Raw genomic sequence first — 18,323 nt, 5'->3', positions numbered from 1 at the left:
TAAATGAATTTTAAAGGTGCCTTTTTTCTCCTTTTTTTTTTTAGTTTAATACAGTTTTTTAGTAAAATGAAGAAATGGATGGACATGTCAAATCTACCACAAGAATTTCGTGAACGTATAGAAAGGCTAGAGAGAAATTTTGAGGTGTCTACTGTAATATTCAAAAAATATGAGCCAATTTTTTTAGATATATTTCAAAATCCATATGAAGAACCACCAAAGTTACCACGAAGCCGGAAGCAGAGGTGAGCCCTTAATCCTTATATAATTGACATAAAGATTATGATACAAACTAAGAGAATGTACTTTTTTGAAAGTCTGTTTTTTATGAAAAGTATTCCTGCAAAGAACTTAATTATTTTCTTTTTAAATCCATGTACAATTATCCATATTTGGAAATTCAGGATAATACTTTTACTTATTTTTCTTTTTGTTGTTGTTGTTGTTGTTTTTTTGAGGAGTCTCATTCTGTTGCCCAGGCTGGAGTGCAGTGTACTGATCTCGGCTCACTGCAACCTCTGTCTCCCAGGTTCAAGCAATTCTCCTACCTTAGCCTCCTAAGTAGCTGGGATCACAGGTGTGCACCACCCCGTCTGGCTAATTTTTTGTATTTTTAGTAGAGACGGGGTCTCACCGTGTTGGCCAAGGTGGTCTCGAACTCCTAACCTCAGGTGATGTACCCACCTCGGCCTCCCAGAGTGCTGGGATTACAGGCGTGAGCCACCACACCCAGCCCTATGTTCTGATTATTTTATGCAGATTGGAAAGGCTTACTTAAGTCCATTTCATAAATAATAGATTACTTTTCTTCATGAATGGAATTTCATGTGTAATTTGATCTATTTGATATTTATATTTACTATTTCAGTTTACATGATATTTAGCGAGCTAGTCAGACAAAAAGTAATTTTTTTCCCTTTTTAGGAGGATTCCTTGCAGTGTTAAGGATCTGTTTAATTTCTGTTGGACACTTTTTGTTTATACTAAGGGTAAGATGACACTTTCAGTGGTCTTACATTTCTACTGTGGGAACTTGGTGCTATTTGACATGAGAGGTTTCTGGTTTTTGTGTCTTTTTTTTTTCCCCCTTATAAAGGTAATTTTCGGATGATTGGGGATGACTTAGTAAACTCTTACCATTTACTTCTATGCTGCTTGGATCTGATTTTTGCCAACGCGATTATGTGCCCAAATAGACAAGACTTGCTAAATCCATCATTTAAAGGTAAGACCTTTTATTTATTTTTGAAAACTGATTATCAGTTTTTGGAAAAAGATTTTTAAAAGTTGACTATTTTTTTTTCCCTGTGCCCTTCCTACACTGTCAAACTAGGTTTACCATCTGATTTTCATACTGCTGACTTTAGGGCTTCTGAAGAGCCACCCTGCATCATTGCTGTACTGTGTGAACTGCATGATGGACTTCTCGTAGAAGCAAAAGGAATAAAGGAACACTACTTTAAGCCATATATTTCAAAACTCTTTGACAGGAAGGTACTGTACTTATAATTAGATGACTGAGATGTTTACAGATCACCAGTAATGTGAAAAGAAAAAAATGTTATAAGCAAGTTCTCAGCATTATAGAACTTAGGGTCAGGATTCCCAGGCTTTAGCCTCTACTGTGATTCAGAATTTCCTTATGATCTTGTGTGATGTGAGAAACAGAGCTGTTGAAAAATGTGACCAACTATATGTACTGTTGGGTAAACGTACTGTCAGAGGCAACCGTAAGAGGTACTGATAAAGAATTGTAAAGAACAGAACATCAGAGTAGGGCTGACAAAGAATTAGGAAAAACAGGAGGTCAGAATAAGCTGACTAATTTACTGCCACAATTTGAATAACTGCTGACTGTTGACTAAAAGTAGGATGATGTATAACAACCACAGTTTTAATTCCATGTAAATCGAGCAGAAAATCCATGATAGTTTTGTAGCCACTTGTAGGCTATCTGTGTGCATTCTGGACATTCTCTCCTTAGTAATTAACTTAGCTATTTCTACATTTATGAATTGGCCTGTTCCTTTGGGTTTCAATTTCTTATTTCCCCAACGTCGAGCCATTAAATGTAGTTAAGCCTCAAGATTTCTCTTTGGTAAAAGGAGGGGTTTGGATTATGGATCCCACTTTTCAAATATTATGAGATTTTTCTTTAAGCATAAATTCTTCCCTTACTGGTTTCTTCTTCTTTTATACAAATTTTTGTATTCAGTCTTGTGTTCCTCAGATATCTATATTATGGCCCATTGTCTGTATGCTAAACATCTCTAGCTAAGTAAACTTTTTTTAAAGGATCCCAGGGACTGGGCGCGGTGGCTCACGCCTGTAATCCCAGCACTTTGGGAGGCCAAGGCAGGTGGATTGCTTGAGCCCAAGAGTTCCAGACGAGCCTGAGCAACATGGCAAAACCTTGTCTCTACAAACAATACAAAAATTAGTTGGGCATGGTGGTGCACACCTGTAGTCCCAGCTACTTGGCACGCTGAGGCTGCAGTGAGCCATGATTGTACCACTGCACTCCAGCCCTGGTGACAGAACAAAACCCTGTCTCAAAAAAAAAAAAAAGTTAAAAAAAATGTTATTTGCATGCTAAATAGTTTATCCTAGTCTGAAAGAAATATTTAATAATTCTGTTTTGTGTGTGTGTTATAACAATATGGAAATTTAGATAAATTTCACGTTTGTGTGTGTATTAATATGCTTAATTATATGGTGTCCCAAAATAATTTTCTCTTCACAGATATTAAAAGGAGAATGCCTCCTGGACCTTTCAAGTTTTACTGATAATAGGTAAATATCTAGTACTAATGGTGCCTGGCTTATCACAAGCTGTCATATTTGTTGATTTGTTGAAATTTGTTAAGCATAACAGCATATCAAAGTAAGACCTCCAAATTCAAGTTCTCTCTGCTTTAGTGGCATTGAATGTTTATTATCACTAAGACTTGTTGGCTTTAAATACATTTATTTTAAGAAATCAAGGCCAGGCACGGTGGCCCACACCTGTAAACCCATCACTTTGGAAGGCCAAGGCAGGCAGATTGCTTGAGCTCAGAAGGTTGGAGACCAGCCTGGGCAACATGGTGAAACCCTGTCTCTACAAAAAATACAAAAATCAGCCAGACGTAGTGATGTGAGCCTGTGGTCCCAGCTACATGGGAGGCTGAGGTTGGAGGATCATTTGAATCTGGGAGGTTGTGGTTGCAGTGAGCCGTGATTGCACCACTGCACTTCAGTCTAGGTGACAGAGTGAGACCCTATTTCCAAAAAAAAAAGAAAGAGGCTGGGCATGGTGGCTCACGCCTGTAATCCCAACACTTTGGGAGGCCGAGGCGGGCCGATTACTTGAGATCAGGAGTTTGAGATCAGCCTGGCCAACATGGTGAAACCGCATCTCTACTAAAAATTCAAAAATTATCTGGGTGTGGTGGTGCACACCTGTAATCCCAGCTGCTTGGGAGACTGAGGCAGGAGAATCACTTGAACCCAGGAGGCGGAGGCTGCAGTGAGCCGAGATCATACCACTGCACTCCAGCCTAGGCGACAGAGCGAGATTCCATCTCAATTTAAAAAAAAAAAATTATTGATACTTATGTATTTATTTTTATTTTTTTAGAGATGGGATCTCACTGTGTTGCCCAGGCTGGTCTCTAATTCCTGGCCTCAAGCAATCCTCTCACCATAGCCTCCCAAAGTGCTAGGATTACAGGTATGACCCACCACACCCGGCCAATTGGCATTTAAAACAGCTACTCAGCCAGGCGTGCAATGGCTCATGCCTATAATCCCAGCACTTTGGGAGGCCAAGGCAGGCAGATCACGAGGTCAGGAGATTGAGACCATCCTGGCCAAAATGGTGAAACCCAGTCTCTACTAAAAATACAAAAATTAGCTGGGTGTGGTGGCACACGCCTGTAGTCCCAGCTACTTGGGAGGCTGAGGCAGGTGGATCGCTTGAACCCGGGAGGTGGAGGTTGCAGTAAGTTGAGATCGCACCACTGCACTCCAGCCTGGGCAGCAGAGCAAGACTCATCTCAAAAAAAAAAAAAAGAAAAGAAATTAAGGCCGGGCACAGTGACTCACACCTGTAATCCCAGCACTTTGGAAGGCCAAGGCAGCCAGATCGCTTGAGCTCAGAAGGTTGGAGACCAGCCTGGGCAACATGGTGAAACCTTGTCTCTACAAAAAAATACAAAATCAGCCAGACGTAGTGGCGTGAGCCTGTAGTCCCAGCTACTTGGGAGGCTGAGGTGGGAGGATCATTTGAATCTGGGAGGTTGAGGTTGCAGTGAGCCATGATTGCACCACTGCACTTCAGCCTGCCTGACGGAGCGAGACCCTATTTCCAAAAAGAAAAACAAGAAAAAAAGAAATAGGCCGGGCATGGTGGCTCACTCCTGTAATCCCAACACTTTGGGAGGCCGAGGTGGGCTGATCACTTGAGGTCAGGAGTTTGAGACCAGCCTGGCCAACATGGTGAAACCCCATCTCTACTAAAAATACAAAAATTATCTGGGTGTGATGGCGTGCACCTATAATCCCAGCTGCTTGGAAGACTGAGGCAGGAGAATCACTTGAACCCAGGAGGCGGAGGTTGCAGTGAGCCCAGATCACACCATTGCACTCCAGCCTAGGCAACAGAGTGAGATTCCATCTTAATTAAAAAAAAAAAAAAATCATTGACACGTATTTATTTTTATTTTTTTAGAGATGGGATCTCACTGTGTTGCCCAGGCTGGTCTCGAATTCCTGGCCTCAAGCAATCCTCTCACCATAGCCTCCCAAAGTGCTAGGATTACAGGCATGACCCACCACACCCAGCCAATTGGCATTTAAAAGAGCTACTCAGCCAAGCTCGCAGTGACTCACACCTATAATCCTAGCATTTTGGGAGGCCAAGGTGGGCCAACATGGTGAAACCCCGTCTCTACTGAAAGTACAAAAACTATCCGGGCATGGTGGCACAAGCCTGTAGTCCCGGCTACTCAGGAGGCTAAGGCAGGAGAATTGCTTAAACCTGGGAGGTAGAGGCTGCAGTGAGCCAAGATTGGGCCACTGCATTCCAGCCTGGGTGACGGAGTGAGACTCTGTCTTAAAAACAAACAAAAAACAGCCACTCTCTTGAGAAACTCATAAACGGACCCAATGACTCTGTATTTGATTTTACATTCTTTCATTAATCACATGTTGGCAGTGCCCATATTTTTTTTTGGAGACGGAGTCTCGCTCTGTTACCCAGGCTGGAGTGCAGTGGCGCGATCTCAGCTCACTGCAAGCTCCGCCTCCCGGGTTCATGCCATTCTTCTGCCTCAGCCTCCCAAGTAGCTGGGACTACAGGCGCCTGCCACCACGCCCGGCTAATTTTTTGTATTTTTAGTAGAGATGGGGTTTCACCGTGTTAGCCAGGATAGTCTTGATCTCCTGACCTCGTGATCTGCCCGCCTCGGCCTCCCAAAGTGCTGGGATTACAGGCGTGAGCCACCGCACCTGGCCCATTTTTTTTTTTTTTTTTTTGAGACAGAGTCTTGTTCTGTTGCCAGGCAGGAGTGCAGTGGTGTGATCTTGGCTCACTGCAACCTCCACCTGCCATATTTCAAAGCCACTATTGTTTCCTTAGTGATCAGAAACCATTTTCATAATTAGATTCAACTAGTTTTCAGATTAAGTATATGTAGTCTCTCACTTTTGAAAGTAATTTATTGGTTGTATATATGAATTTGAAGAATGTCCATAATCAGGTAGGACCCTCTGATATTGTTAGATGGTCAGAGTTAATAAAAATTAGAAAGTTGTCAAGTTTTCTAAGCTGTAAACACTAAATCTATCAAGTCAAAATAAATCCATTGTGTAACTTAGTATTACAGCTTATAATAATTCTCTTTGCAGCAAAGCAGTGAATAAGGAGTATGAAGAGTATGTTCTAACTGTTGGTGATTTTGATGAGAGGATCTTTTTGGGAGCAGACGCAGAAGAGGAAATTGGAACACCTCGAAAGTTCACTCGTGACACCCCATTAGGGAAACTGACAGCACAGGCTAATGTGGAGTATAACCTTCAACAACACTTTGAAAAAGTAATATAACCTAGCCTGGCCTCAATCTTGAATGATCTTTTTCTCTCTGTGTGTGATTCTACTAACAGCAGAAGCATCTTTCAAGTTAAATCTTGAGCTTCTTCTACTAATTCATATTTCTCATGAAAGCCTTAAAAGGTAATTTTTAAAACTGGCATTTAGTATTTTTACCTCATTTCTTACTATTCATATTTTATATCCATTTTCCCAGCATGACTGGGTTTATTAGTAGAGTATATGTCTTTTGACATGAAGAGGAAGTTTTGCTTTCTTACAGTTCTTTCTTTGCTTCCTTCAACTTAGGCTCCGTTACGTTGCTTTAAATTTTAGTTTGCTTTCCTACCCATGACACAAACTATGTGTTTTTCTGTAACTTCAGCCATAAAACTCTGGACTTGATTGTTAATGGCCAAGGCTTAACTCTGTATTTATGTGTAAAATGGGTTGGAGGAAGAGATCTAATGGAAAATTCACTTGTCTAGAACATAGTAAAACCTAAGTTTTAGTCCAAGCTTTACCATTAACTTTGTCAACTGAAATAAGTTTTTAAATTTCTCTGTTCCTATTTCTTCATATATAAAATTAAAGTATGTATACATTATCTTTCAAATCAGTGGTGTGAAGATTAAATGAAATTATATGTAGAAAGTGCTTTTAAAAAGTGTTATTCAAATATAAGGATGTTATTAGCATAGTATTGCTAAAAATTTCATGGATATTATAAATATGAATAGAGAAGATGGTATATGCACTGAATTAAACACATAATAAGGAAGGTGGTAACTTTTAAAAACTCACGGATTTTTCTTTTCTGACAGAAAAGGTCATTTGCACCTTCTACCCCACTGACCGGACGGAGATATTTACGAGAAAAAGAAGCAGTCATTACTCCTGTTGCATCAGCCACCCAAAGTGTGAGCCGGTTACAGAGTATTGTGGCTGGTCTGAAAAATGCACCAAGTGACCAACTTATAAATATTTTTGAGTATGTACAATACTGTTATTTTTCCAAATGTCTTTTTAAAATTAGATTTCTCGTTCCATTCTATTTTTAGTATATTCAGAGTTCTCAAGATAGTGGATGTTCATCTGGCAAGTTTTACTATACCATTTCAATCACAAAATATATTGACCTAAAACCATATTGAAGTACCTATTAAAAATTATGTATAACAGTCAGGCACAGTGGCACACACCTGTAGTCCCAGCTACTTGGGAAGCTAGTTTGGCCAACATAGTGAGACTAATTCCAGCTTGGCCAAGATAGGGAAACCTTATCTCTCCCTTTTTTTTTTTTTTTTTTTTTTTTTTTTGAGACAGGGTCTCGCTCTGTCTCCCAGGCTGGAGTGCAGTGCCGCAATCACAGCTCACTGCAGCCTCCACCTCCTGGGCTCAAGCAACTCTCCCACCTCAGTCCCCCAAGTAGCTGGAACTACAGGTGCAAGCCACCATGCCTAATTTTTTATATTTTTTGTAGAGACAGGGTTTTGCCATGTTGCTCAGGCTGGTCTTGAACTTCTGAGCTCAAGTGATCCAACTGCCTCGGCCTCCCAAATTGCTGGGATTACAGGCATGAGCGACCATGCCAGGCCAACTTTGTCTCTTAAAAAAAAATTATATATAATGTTATTTCATGGGAGTATAGACTTTTAGAGATAAGTGTACCTTAAAGATTATTTAGCACTGATATTTCACTCTTGTAACTACCCCTGAGTTATGCATGTTTTGATTTTACACTGACTTTATTTTTAATTTATTTTTATTTTTGTTTGTTTCTAAAGATCACCTGTATAAGGACATACATTAACTTTAAATGGGGCCATTCTAAATGTCCATTAGATAGGGGACTAATTGCATATTGGTGGTACAGCCATAAAAATTGATTGATTGATTGATTGATTGATTGATTTTGAGACGAGTTTCACTCTTGTTGCCCAGGCTGGAGTGCAATGGCATGATCTTGGCTCACTGCAACCTCCACCTCCCAGGTCCACGTGATTCTCCTGCCTCAGCCTCCCGACTAGCTGGGATTACAGGCGTGCGCCACCATGCCCGGCTAATTTTGTATTTTTAGTAGAGACAGGGTTTCTCCATGTTGGTCAGGCTGGTCTCAAGCTCCCGACCTCAGATGATTCGCCTGCCTCGGCCTCCCAAAGTGCTGGGATTACAGACGTGAGCCACCGCGCCCAGCCCATAAAATGGAATTTTATGCAGTTTTTTTTTGTTTTTTAAGGAAGCATGATTCCTGGTAAAGATGGTAGAATGAAGCCAGATCAGAGAACCTTCTTTCCTAATACCTAATAAAACAAGAGAATAGTCAAAACCAGCAAAATATTTATCAGTGGCAACCAAATGAGGAGAGAGATATGATTTCATGACAAATTTCCAAAGTAGAGATCAAAAATAAAATTGATGATTCTGGTATTCCCATCCCTAAGCAGTGTTGGGGAAAGAGGGTATAGTGATAGATCTTGAGAATTCTCATCAATACTTCAGATTTGGAGAGAAACAAATGGGGGAGTAGGCAGACAGATAAAAAGTCATACAAACCTTCCCAATTGAAAGTCCGTATGTACCACCAGCAGGATCCCAGCAGAACAACTGCCAAGGGCTGCCATTTTCCAACATTCCATGATGATTTGGGGAGAGATCCTCATATACCTAGACGTCCCTGACTAGGAATAGTGAACCCTAGAATAGGAATATTTAACTAAATCTCAGAAGACAAAGCGAAGCCCTGGTCCTCCAAGAAAAGCTGAACATAGCTGAGCTCTCCCCCATTCCTCAAACCTTCAGGATACAAGAAAGTAGACAGAACAATCTCCAGCCTCAGAAATAGCTCAGAAGAAAAGCATACTGCCAGTAAGATAGGAAGACTGTCACGGATCTACCTTCCATATCATTTGAGTAAATAGATCTGGATTGAACTACTGTTCAAACATGAATAAGTTGAAAAGCAGTGACAAAGCAAATATACAAATATGTCAATAAGAAAAAGGAAGTATAGAATGCAAAAGAAAAAAAATCTAGACACAAATAAATGGAAACGCTGGGTGTTGTGGCCCATGCCTGCAATTGCAGCACTTTGGGAGGCTGAGGCGAGAGGATCAGTTGAGCCCAGGAGTTTAAGACCAGCCTGAGCAACATGATGAGACCCTGTCTCTACAGAAAAAATTTAAAAATTAGTCATGGTGATATGCATTCCAGCTACTTGGGAGGCTGAGATGGGAGAATCGCTTGAGCTCAGCCATGATCACACCATTGTACTCTAGCCTGGGCAACAGAGCGAGACCCTATCTCAACAAAAAAAAAAAAAAAGGAAAGACATCTGTGTTTGTGGACTGGAAGACTTAATATTGTTAAGATATCCATATTAGAGGCCAGGTGCAATGGCACATATCTGTAATTCCAGGACTTTGAGAGGCCAGGGTGGGTGTATTGCTTGAGCTCAGGAGTTTGAGACTAGCCCGGGCAACATAGCGACACCTCATCTCTACAAAAACAAAAAAACAAAACAAATAAAACCTGGTCATTGTTTCTTTCTTTCCTTTTTTTTTTTTTTTTCTTTTGAGGTGGAGTCTTGCTCTATTGCCAGGCTGGAGTGCAATGACATGATCTTGGCTCACTGCAACCTCCGCCTCCCAGGTTCAAGCAGTTCTCCTGCCTCAGCCTCCAAGTAGCTGGGACTACAGGCGCCTGCCACCATGCCCAGCTAATTTTTGTATTTTTAGTAGAGATGGGGTTTCACCATGTTGGCCAGGATGGTCTCGATCTCCTGACCTCATGAGCTGCCTGCTTCAGCCTCCCAAAGTGCTGGGATTACAGGCATGAGCCAAGGGCTGCCATTTTCCAACATTCCATGAAGATTTGGGGAGAGATCCTCATATAACTAGACGTCCCTGACTAGGAATAGTGAACCCTGGAATAGGCTTTTTTTTTTAGGCAGAGTTTCGCCCTTGTTGCCCAGGCTGGAGTACAATGGCCCGATCTGCAGCCTTCGCCTCCCAGGTTCAATCGATTCTCCTGCCTCAGCCTCCTGAGTAGCTGGGATGACAGGCATGCACCACCACGCCTGGCTAATTTTTTGTATTTAGTAGAGACGGAGTTTTACCATATTGGTCAGGCTGGTCTCGAACTCCTGACCTCAGGTGATCCACCCACCCTGGCCTCCCAAAGTGCTGGGATTACAACAGGTGTTAGCCAACAGGCCTGGCCAATTTTTGTATTTTTAGTAGAGACACGTTTCACCATGTTGGCCAGGCCGATCTCCAACTCCTGGCCTCAAGTGATCCACCTACCTTGGCCTCCCGAAGTGCTGGGAATATAGGTGTGAGCCACCACGCCCGGCCTCAAACCTAAAAGCTTTAACATAGCAAAGAAAACAATCAACAGAGTAAAAAAACAACCTATAGAATGGGAAAAGTAATTGTAAACCATATATTAGTGAAGGGGTTCATACTCAGAATATGTAAAGAACTCCTGAAACTCAAGAACAACAAATAACTCAATTTAAAAACGTATAAAGGATTCAGCAGATATTTCTCCAAAGAATATATGCAACTGGCCAAAAGCATATGAAAAAATATTTGATATCACTAATCAGGGAGTTGCAAATCAAAATCACAATGAGATAATACCTCACATATCAGCATAGCCACTTCCCACTCATCACCCCAAAAAACCCAAAATAGCAGGTGTTGGTAAGGATGTGGAAAAATTGGGACCCTTACACACTGTTGGTAGAATTGTAAAGTGGTGCAGCCACTATGGAAAACAGTACGGAGGTTCCTCAAAAAATTAAAAATAGAACTACCATATAACTCAGCAATACCACTTCTGGGTATACATCCAAAAGAATTAAAAACAGCATCTCAAAGGGATATTTGCACATCATGTTAACTGCAGCATTATTCCCAATAGCCAAGATGTGGAAACACCTTAAGTGTCCATTGATAGAGAAAGAAAATGCTGTGGGTGTATGTGTGTGTGTGTGTAGATAGGTAGGTAGATAGATAGATAGATAGATAGATAGATAGATAGATAGAGATATGAGATGGAATATTATTCAGCCTTATAAAAGAAGGAAATCCTGCCATTTGCTACAACATGGATGAACCTTTAGTACATTAAGTGAAGTTAGTCAATCACAAAAAGACAAAATACTGCATGATTCCACTCATATAAGGTACATAGTGTAGTCAAACTTACAGCAGCAAAGTTTTATTACATGTGTATACAATCTGTATTTTTATTATATAATTTTACATGTTAAAATATTTTATCATATAAAGCTTTGCTTACATATGTAGATTTCCAACTGAGAATACAACTTTGGCTGCTAAAAACCAATTCTTGAAAGAAGGCATGTTGGCCGGGCATGGTGGCTCATGCCTGTAATCCCAGCATTTTGGGAGGCTGAGGTGGGTGGATCACAAGGTTAGGAGATCTAGACCAGCCTAGGCAACATGGTGAAACCCCATCTCTACTTAAACTACAAAAATCAGCCAGGTGTGGTAGTGCGCGCCTATAATCCCAGCTACTTGGGAGGTTGAGACAGGAGAATCGCTTGAACCCTGGAGGAAGAGGTTGCAGTGAACTGAGATCACACCACTGCACTCCAGCCTGGGTTACAGAGCGAGACTCTGTCTCAAAAAAAAAAAAAGAAAGAAGAAGAAGGCATGTTAGTATTCTGGTGTGGAGTCTTTTTTGTTTGTTTGTTTTTGTTTTTGTTTTTGTTTGGTTTGGTTTGGTAATTGGTTCCTCTTGTATTTTGTAGATCTTGTGTGCGTAATCCTATGGAAAACATTATGAAAATACTAAAAGGAATAGGAGAGACTTTCTGTCAACACTATACTCAATCAACAGATGAACAGCCAGGATCTCACATAGGTAAGAAAAGAAAACTACAGTTGGCATAGCATTGAAAATAAGTAATCCTCCCAAAATTAGAAATTCACGGTTTTTCCTCTCCCGTTATTCTTATTTCTTTTTTTTTTTTGAGACCGAGTTGCCCAGGCTGGAGTGCAATGGCATGATCTCGACTCACTGCAACCTCCTCCTCCCAGGTTCAAACGATTCTCCTGCCTCAGCCTCACAAGTAGCTGCTATTACAGGGACCCACCACCACACCGGCTAATTTTGTATGTTTAGTAGAGATGGAGTTTCACCATGTTGGTCAGGCTGGTCTCAGACTCCGGACCTCGGGTGATCTGCTTGCCTAGGCCTCCCAAAGTGCTAGGATTACAGGTGTGAGCCACCATTCCCAGCCTGCCCTGCTGTTCTTAATGTATCAGATTTAAGTTTATATATAATTTTTGCTTTTCAGTCCTTAACAACTAAAATTCATTAACACATGTTTTCTCTGTATTTCCCTGATAGACTTTGCTGTAAACAGACTAAAGCTGGCAGAAATTTTGTATTATAAAATACTAGAGACTGTAATGGTTCAGGAAACACGAAGACTTCATGGAATGGACATGTCAGTAAGTAAATCCACTCTCTGAGCTACTGGCAAGGTCCAAAAGTCATAGCCTGGAAACAGTGTTTTGAGAGGCTCTGTAAGGCGTTGTGGGAGTCACCAATCTATGACACACTTGGCCAGGATGACATTTAGTTGACTTTAGCACATGCAAGGCTAATCAATCTAGGCAGAAATGTGAAATAACGTAAAGTTCATCTTTGGTACACATCAGTGTTTTTTAAGTGTGTTTTTTTTTTTTTTTTTTTGTCCTTCATTCCCAGCTAGTGATCCCTCCACCTGTTAAAGCAACTGTTAATTAAGACATTTGTCCATACCTTCCAAGGATTTTGGATAATAAAATGGTATGGGTTTTTCTTGTTTTGTTTTGTTTCTTTAACTATGACCAAGTCAGACCACTCTCTCCAATAAGATGTGTAAAAGAATTTTTCTACAAATTCAAACCTATCATATGATCTTTGTTTCCTCCTCCTTCATTATTTCCCTCTGCAGTCACTCTTGGAGTCTTCTAACTTTTCTATCCCAATAGGAACAGGTTGATGTCTTAAGGATGCTGTGTAACTATTGTAATAGAGTTTCTCTTTGTATTTACCTGGAAATTTTTTTCATGTCTTTTCTGTGTTGGTTTCTCTTTTCTGTGTCTTTCTTTTTCATAGTTTATGCTAATATCTTGATGGTGCATACACTTCCATGGCTTCCTGAGAAAGAAGTAAATTTTGTTTTTTTTAGACTGAGTCTTGCTCTGTTGCCCAGGCTGGAGTGCAGTGGCACGATCTCGGCTCACTGCAACCTCCATCTCCTGGGTTCAGGCGATTCTTATGCCTCAGCCTCTTGAGTAGCTGGGGTTACAGGCGCCCGCCACCACGCCTGGCTAATTTTTGTATTTTTAGTAAAGACAGGGTTTCACCATGTTAGCCAGGCTGGTCTTAAAACTCCTGACCTCAAGTGATCTGCCCACCTCAGCCTCACAAAGTGCTAGTATTACAGCCATGAGCCACCTCACCCAGCTGAAAGAAGTAAATTTTTTAACTTTTATTTATTTTAATTTTTTTAATTTTATTTATTTTTTTTTAGACGTAGTCTCGCTCTGTCACCCAGGCTGGAGTGCAGTGGCACGATCTTGGCTCACTGCAACCTCCGCCTCGCGAGTTCAAGCAGTTCTCTGCCTCAGCCTCCCGACTAGCTCGGATTACAGGCGCCCGCCACCACACCCAGCTAATTTTTTCGTATTTTTAGTAGAGACGGGGCTTCACTGTCTTGGCCAGGCTGGTCTTGAACTCCTGACCATGTGATCCACCTGCCTTAGCCTCCAAAAGTGCTGGGATTACAGGTGTGAGCCACTGCGCCTGGCCAACTTTTTATTTTGAAATAATTATAGATTCACAGAAAGTTGCAAAAGTAGTACAGAGAAGTCCCACACATCCTTTATCCAGTTTCCCTAATGGTTACAATTTTATATACTGCAGTATCAGAACTGGGGAATTGACATTAAAACAATGTGTGTGTGTGTGTGTGTGTATAAAATTGTATCATATGCATAGATTAACCATAACCAAAATAAAAATACTGAACTGTTAAGGATCTCCTTCCTGCTACCCCTTTATAGTTAGTTACACTTACTCCTCTCAGCCATTATTGTTTTCCACTTCTACATACTCTGTATGAATTTAGTTCTTTTCAATTTGTTGTAGTTACATTGTAGCCCAGGATATGGTTTATCATGGTGAATGTTCTGTGGCCACTTGAAAAGAATGTATACAGTAAATCCTCACATTTAACCTTGTCAGTAGGTTCTTGGAAACAGTGACTTTAAGCAAAAACAACATACAATGAAACCAATTTTAACATAGGCTAACTGATATAAACAGGAGTTTAAGTTCTTTTGGCATATGTCTAGTCACAAAAACCTCACCAAACTTATAAATAAAGACAAAACACTTATAATGTTAAACATTGAAATAAATAAGAGAAAGTAATAAAAATAAGGAAAATTATTACTTATCCAGTTATTCCTGTTCAGGGTCATGAGAGCCTACCTCAGCAGCTCAAGATGAAAGGCGGGCCCAAACCCTAGTCAGGACACCATTTCATCATGGGACACACACACACCCACACTTACACTGTCACAATTTAGATATGCCAGTTAAGCTAATGTACATATCTTTGGAATGTAAGAAGAAACCAGAGTACCGGGAGAGAACTCGTGCAGACATAGGAGAATGTGTAAATTTCATACAGTGGCCCCAGCTGGGAATCCATTATTTTTCATTGTTATAACAAAATGGTGTTGAGCGAAATGGTGTGTTATTCAAGGATCTGCTGTATTCTGCTATTGTTGGATGGAGTGTTCTGTAAATGTCAGTTTTATCTTGTTGGTTGATGTTGTTATTTTATATTCTTGCTGATTTCCAGTCTAGTTGTTATATCAGTTGTTGACAGAGGATGTTGAAGTGTCCGTGTATGATTGTAGATTTGTCTATTTCTTTCAAGTCTGTCAGCTTTTCTCCACGTATTTTGAAGCTCTGCTGTTTGATGCTTACACATTTAGGATTGCTGTCTGCCTTCTTGATGAATTGACTCTGTAATCATTATAAAATGTTCCTCCCTGGCCAGGCGCAGTGGCTCATGCCTGTAATCCCAGCACTTTGGGAGACTGAGGCAGGTGGATCACCTGAGGTCAGGAGTTCAAGACCAGCCTGGCCAACATGGCGAAACACTGTCTCTACTGAAAATATAAAAGGCTGGGCATGGTAGCTCACATCTCTAATCCTAGCACTTTAGGAGACCAAGGCAAGTGGATTACCTGAGGTCAGGAGTTCGAGACCAGCCTGACCAACATGGCAAAATTCCGTCTCAACTAAAAATACAAAAATTAGCCAGGCGTGGTGACGCATGCCCATAGTCCCAGCTACTCAGGAGTCTGAGACAGGAGAATCGCTTGAACCCAGGAGGTGGCAGTTGCAGTGAGCCAAGATCGCACCACTGCACTCCACCCTGTGCAACAGAGTGAGACTCCATCTCAAAAAAATAAATATATGAAAATACAAAAATTAGCCGGGTATGGTGGCAGGCGCCTGCAATCCCAGCTACTCGGGAGGCTGAAGCAGGAGAATCGCTTGAGCCCGGGAGGAAGAGGTTGCAGTGAGCTGAGATCACACCACTGCACTCCCACGTGGAAGACAGAGCGAGACTGCATCTCAAAATAAATAAATAAATAAGGCTGAGCACGGCGGCTCACACCTGTAATCCCAGCACTTTGGGAGGCCAAGCCGGGTGGATCACAAGGTCAGGAGTTTGAGACCAGCCTGGCCAACATAGTGAAACCCCATCTCTACTAAAAATACAACAATTGGCCAGGCATAGTGGTGTGCACCTGTAATCCCAGCTACTTGGGAGACTGAGACAGGAGAATCGCTTGAACCTGGGAGGCGGAGGTTGTTATGAGCCAAGATTGCACCACTGCACTCCAGCCTGGGCAACAGAGCGAGACTCTATCTAAAAAAAAAAACTTAAAAATAAAATAAATAAATAAAATGTTCCTCTCTGTCCCTGGTAATTTTCTTTGCATCTACCTGATGTTTATGAATAACCACTCCTGCCTTCTTTTCATTACTGTTTGCATGGCATATCTTTTTCCATCCTTTTTCAAGTGACCTTTGAAGTGAATTTCTTATGGTCAGTATGTAGTTGGGTCATTTTTTTTTTTTCTAATCTGTGCTAATCTCTGTCATTTAATTAGTAAATTTAGATGACTTAAAATTAGTAATTGTTATGTTAGCGTGTAAGTCTGCCATTTTATTTTTGTTTTCTGTTTGTTCTCACTCTTTTTTTTTAATTTTGTTTTCTTTTTCCTCCCTCTCTGTTGGTTACTTGAACATTTTTTAGAGCCTTGTAAAGATTTTTTTTTGTATAGATGTTTTGTATAGCCATTTAACCAATTTAAGTATAGAAATCTTACCTCACTTAAAGTCCCTTTTTAAAGATTTTGCATAAGTAACTTTATTTTAGACTCATAATTGATTGATAGTTGTCTGTGTACAGAATTCAAGATTGGTGGGAGAGGCTGGGTGCTGTGGCTCACCCCTGTAATCCCAACACTTTGGGAGGCCAAGGCAGGTGGATCACCTAAGGTCAGGAGTTCTAGACCAGCCTGCCCAACATGGTAAAACCCTGTCTCTACTAAAAAATACAAAATTATCCAGGTGTAGTGGCACATGCCTATAATCCCGGCTACTTGGGAGAGGCTGAGTCAGGATTGTGTTAACCCAGGAGGCAGAGGTTGCAAGGAGCTGAGATCACGCCATTGCACTCCAGCCTGGGCAACAAGAGCGAAACTCCATCTCAGAAAAAAAAAAGAAAAAAAGATCTGTGGGAGGCTGAGGCATGAGGATTGCTTGAGCCCAGGAGTTTGAGGTTGTAGTATACTGTGTATTGTATGTACACTGTGTAGTATGATTGCACTGTGAACAGCTACTGTCCTCCAACCTAGGCAACATAGCAAGACCCCATCCCTAAAAACAAAAAAAAAACTTAAAAAAAGAATTCTAGATTGACAATCATTTTCCTTTATGAGTTTGAAGGTACTGTTGCATTATTTTCTATTATAGATTCCACTGTTACTAATGAGAAGTCCAGTGACATTCTCATTCCCACTTAGTAGTATGTGACCTGTTTTTTTTTTCTGAAATCTTTGAGTATCTTTTATCACTGATGTTCTTAAATTTATAAAAATGTATCTTATTGTGTTTTTTTTTCATTCATGTATTTGTCATTCCCACAGACTTGCCCGTTTAGTCTAGAAATTCATGCCCTGCAGTTCTTGGTCGTTTTATTTTGTTATTTCTTAGATGATACATTGCCCACTGATTTATCTTTCTGGAACTTTTATTTTTCAGATGATGGACCTTCTGAATTTACCTTCTTAATTTCTTCTCTTGTTTTCCATTTCTTTATCTCTTTTATTGTACCTTTTTTTTTTGAGATGGAGTCTTGCTCTGCCACCCAGGCTGGAGTGCAGTGGTGCAATCTCGGCTCACCGCAAGCTCCGCCTCCCAGGTTCACGCCATTCTCCTGCCTCAGCCTCCCGAGTAGCTGGTACTACAGGCGCCAGCCACCACACCTGGCTAATTTTTTTGTATTTTTAGTAGAGATGGGGTTTCACCCATGTTAGCCAGGATGGTCTCGATCTCCTGACCTTGTGATCTGCCCGTCTCGGCCTCCCAAAGTGCTGGGATTACAGGCGTGAGCCACCGCGCCTGGCCTTATTCTACTTTTAAAGATATGTACTCAACTTTTCATCTAGTCCCAATGAACTTTTAATTTCAACTATATTTTCATTTCTCTTTCATGTTCTCTAAAGTTACTAATTTAGATTTATTCGAAATTTTCTTGACTGCTTCGTCTCTGTTTCTCCTGAATTTTTCTCCATTTTTTTTTTCTGTCTCTTTTTTTTTTTGAGATGGAGTTTCGCTCTTGTTGCCCAGGCTGGAGTGCAATGGGCGATCTTGGCTCACCGCAACCTCTGCCTCCCAGGTTCCAGCTATTCTCCTGCCTCAGCCTCCCGAGTAGCTAGGATTACAGGGATGTGCCACCACACCTGGCTACTTTTGTATTTTTTGTAGAGACGGGGTTTCTCCATGTTAGTCAGGCTGGTCTCCAACTCCTGACCTCAGGTGATCCACCCACCTCGGCCTCCCAAAGTGCCAGGATTACAGGTGTGAGCCACCATGTCTGGCCTTTTTTCTCTCTCTAAAAAATATTTTAAATTTT

The 18,323-nt window shown here is 41.0% G+C and overlaps 1 protein-coding gene across 4 annotated transcripts in view; it reads left to right on the top strand.

Annotated features, from left to right (window-relative positions):
- RBL1 (RB transcriptional corepressor like 1) overlaps positions 1-18,323 on the top strand; it is a 90,004-nt gene that overhangs the window by 27,225 nt on the left and 44,456 nt on the right. For 2 of the 4 annotated variants that reach the window (XM_031005045.3, XM_055373474.2), the window contains 9 exons: positions 45-245; positions 925-989; positions 1,097-1,225; positions 1,334-1,494; positions 2,744-2,793; positions 5,890-6,076; positions 6,895-7,061; positions 11,853-11,965; positions 12,455-12,558. In XM_031005045.3, the coding sequence (XP_030860905.1) occupies positions 45-245; positions 925-989; positions 1,097-1,225; positions 1,334-1,494; positions 2,744-2,793; positions 5,890-6,076; positions 6,895-7,061; positions 11,853-11,965; positions 12,455-12,558 (1,177 nt within the window). The other 2 variants (XM_055373475.2, XM_055373476.2) reach the window with 2 other exon arrangements.

Source organism: Gorilla gorilla, chromosome 21, assembly GCF_029281585.2.
Source record: "Gorilla gorilla gorilla isolate KB3781 chromosome 21, NHGRI_mGorGor1-v2.1_pri, whole genome shotgun sequence".
NCBI lineage: Eukaryota > Metazoa > Chordata > Mammalia > Primates > Hominidae > Gorilla > Gorilla gorilla.
Note: the sequence above shows the minus strand (reverse complement) of the source record. Positions and strands in the feature narration are given on the sequence as shown.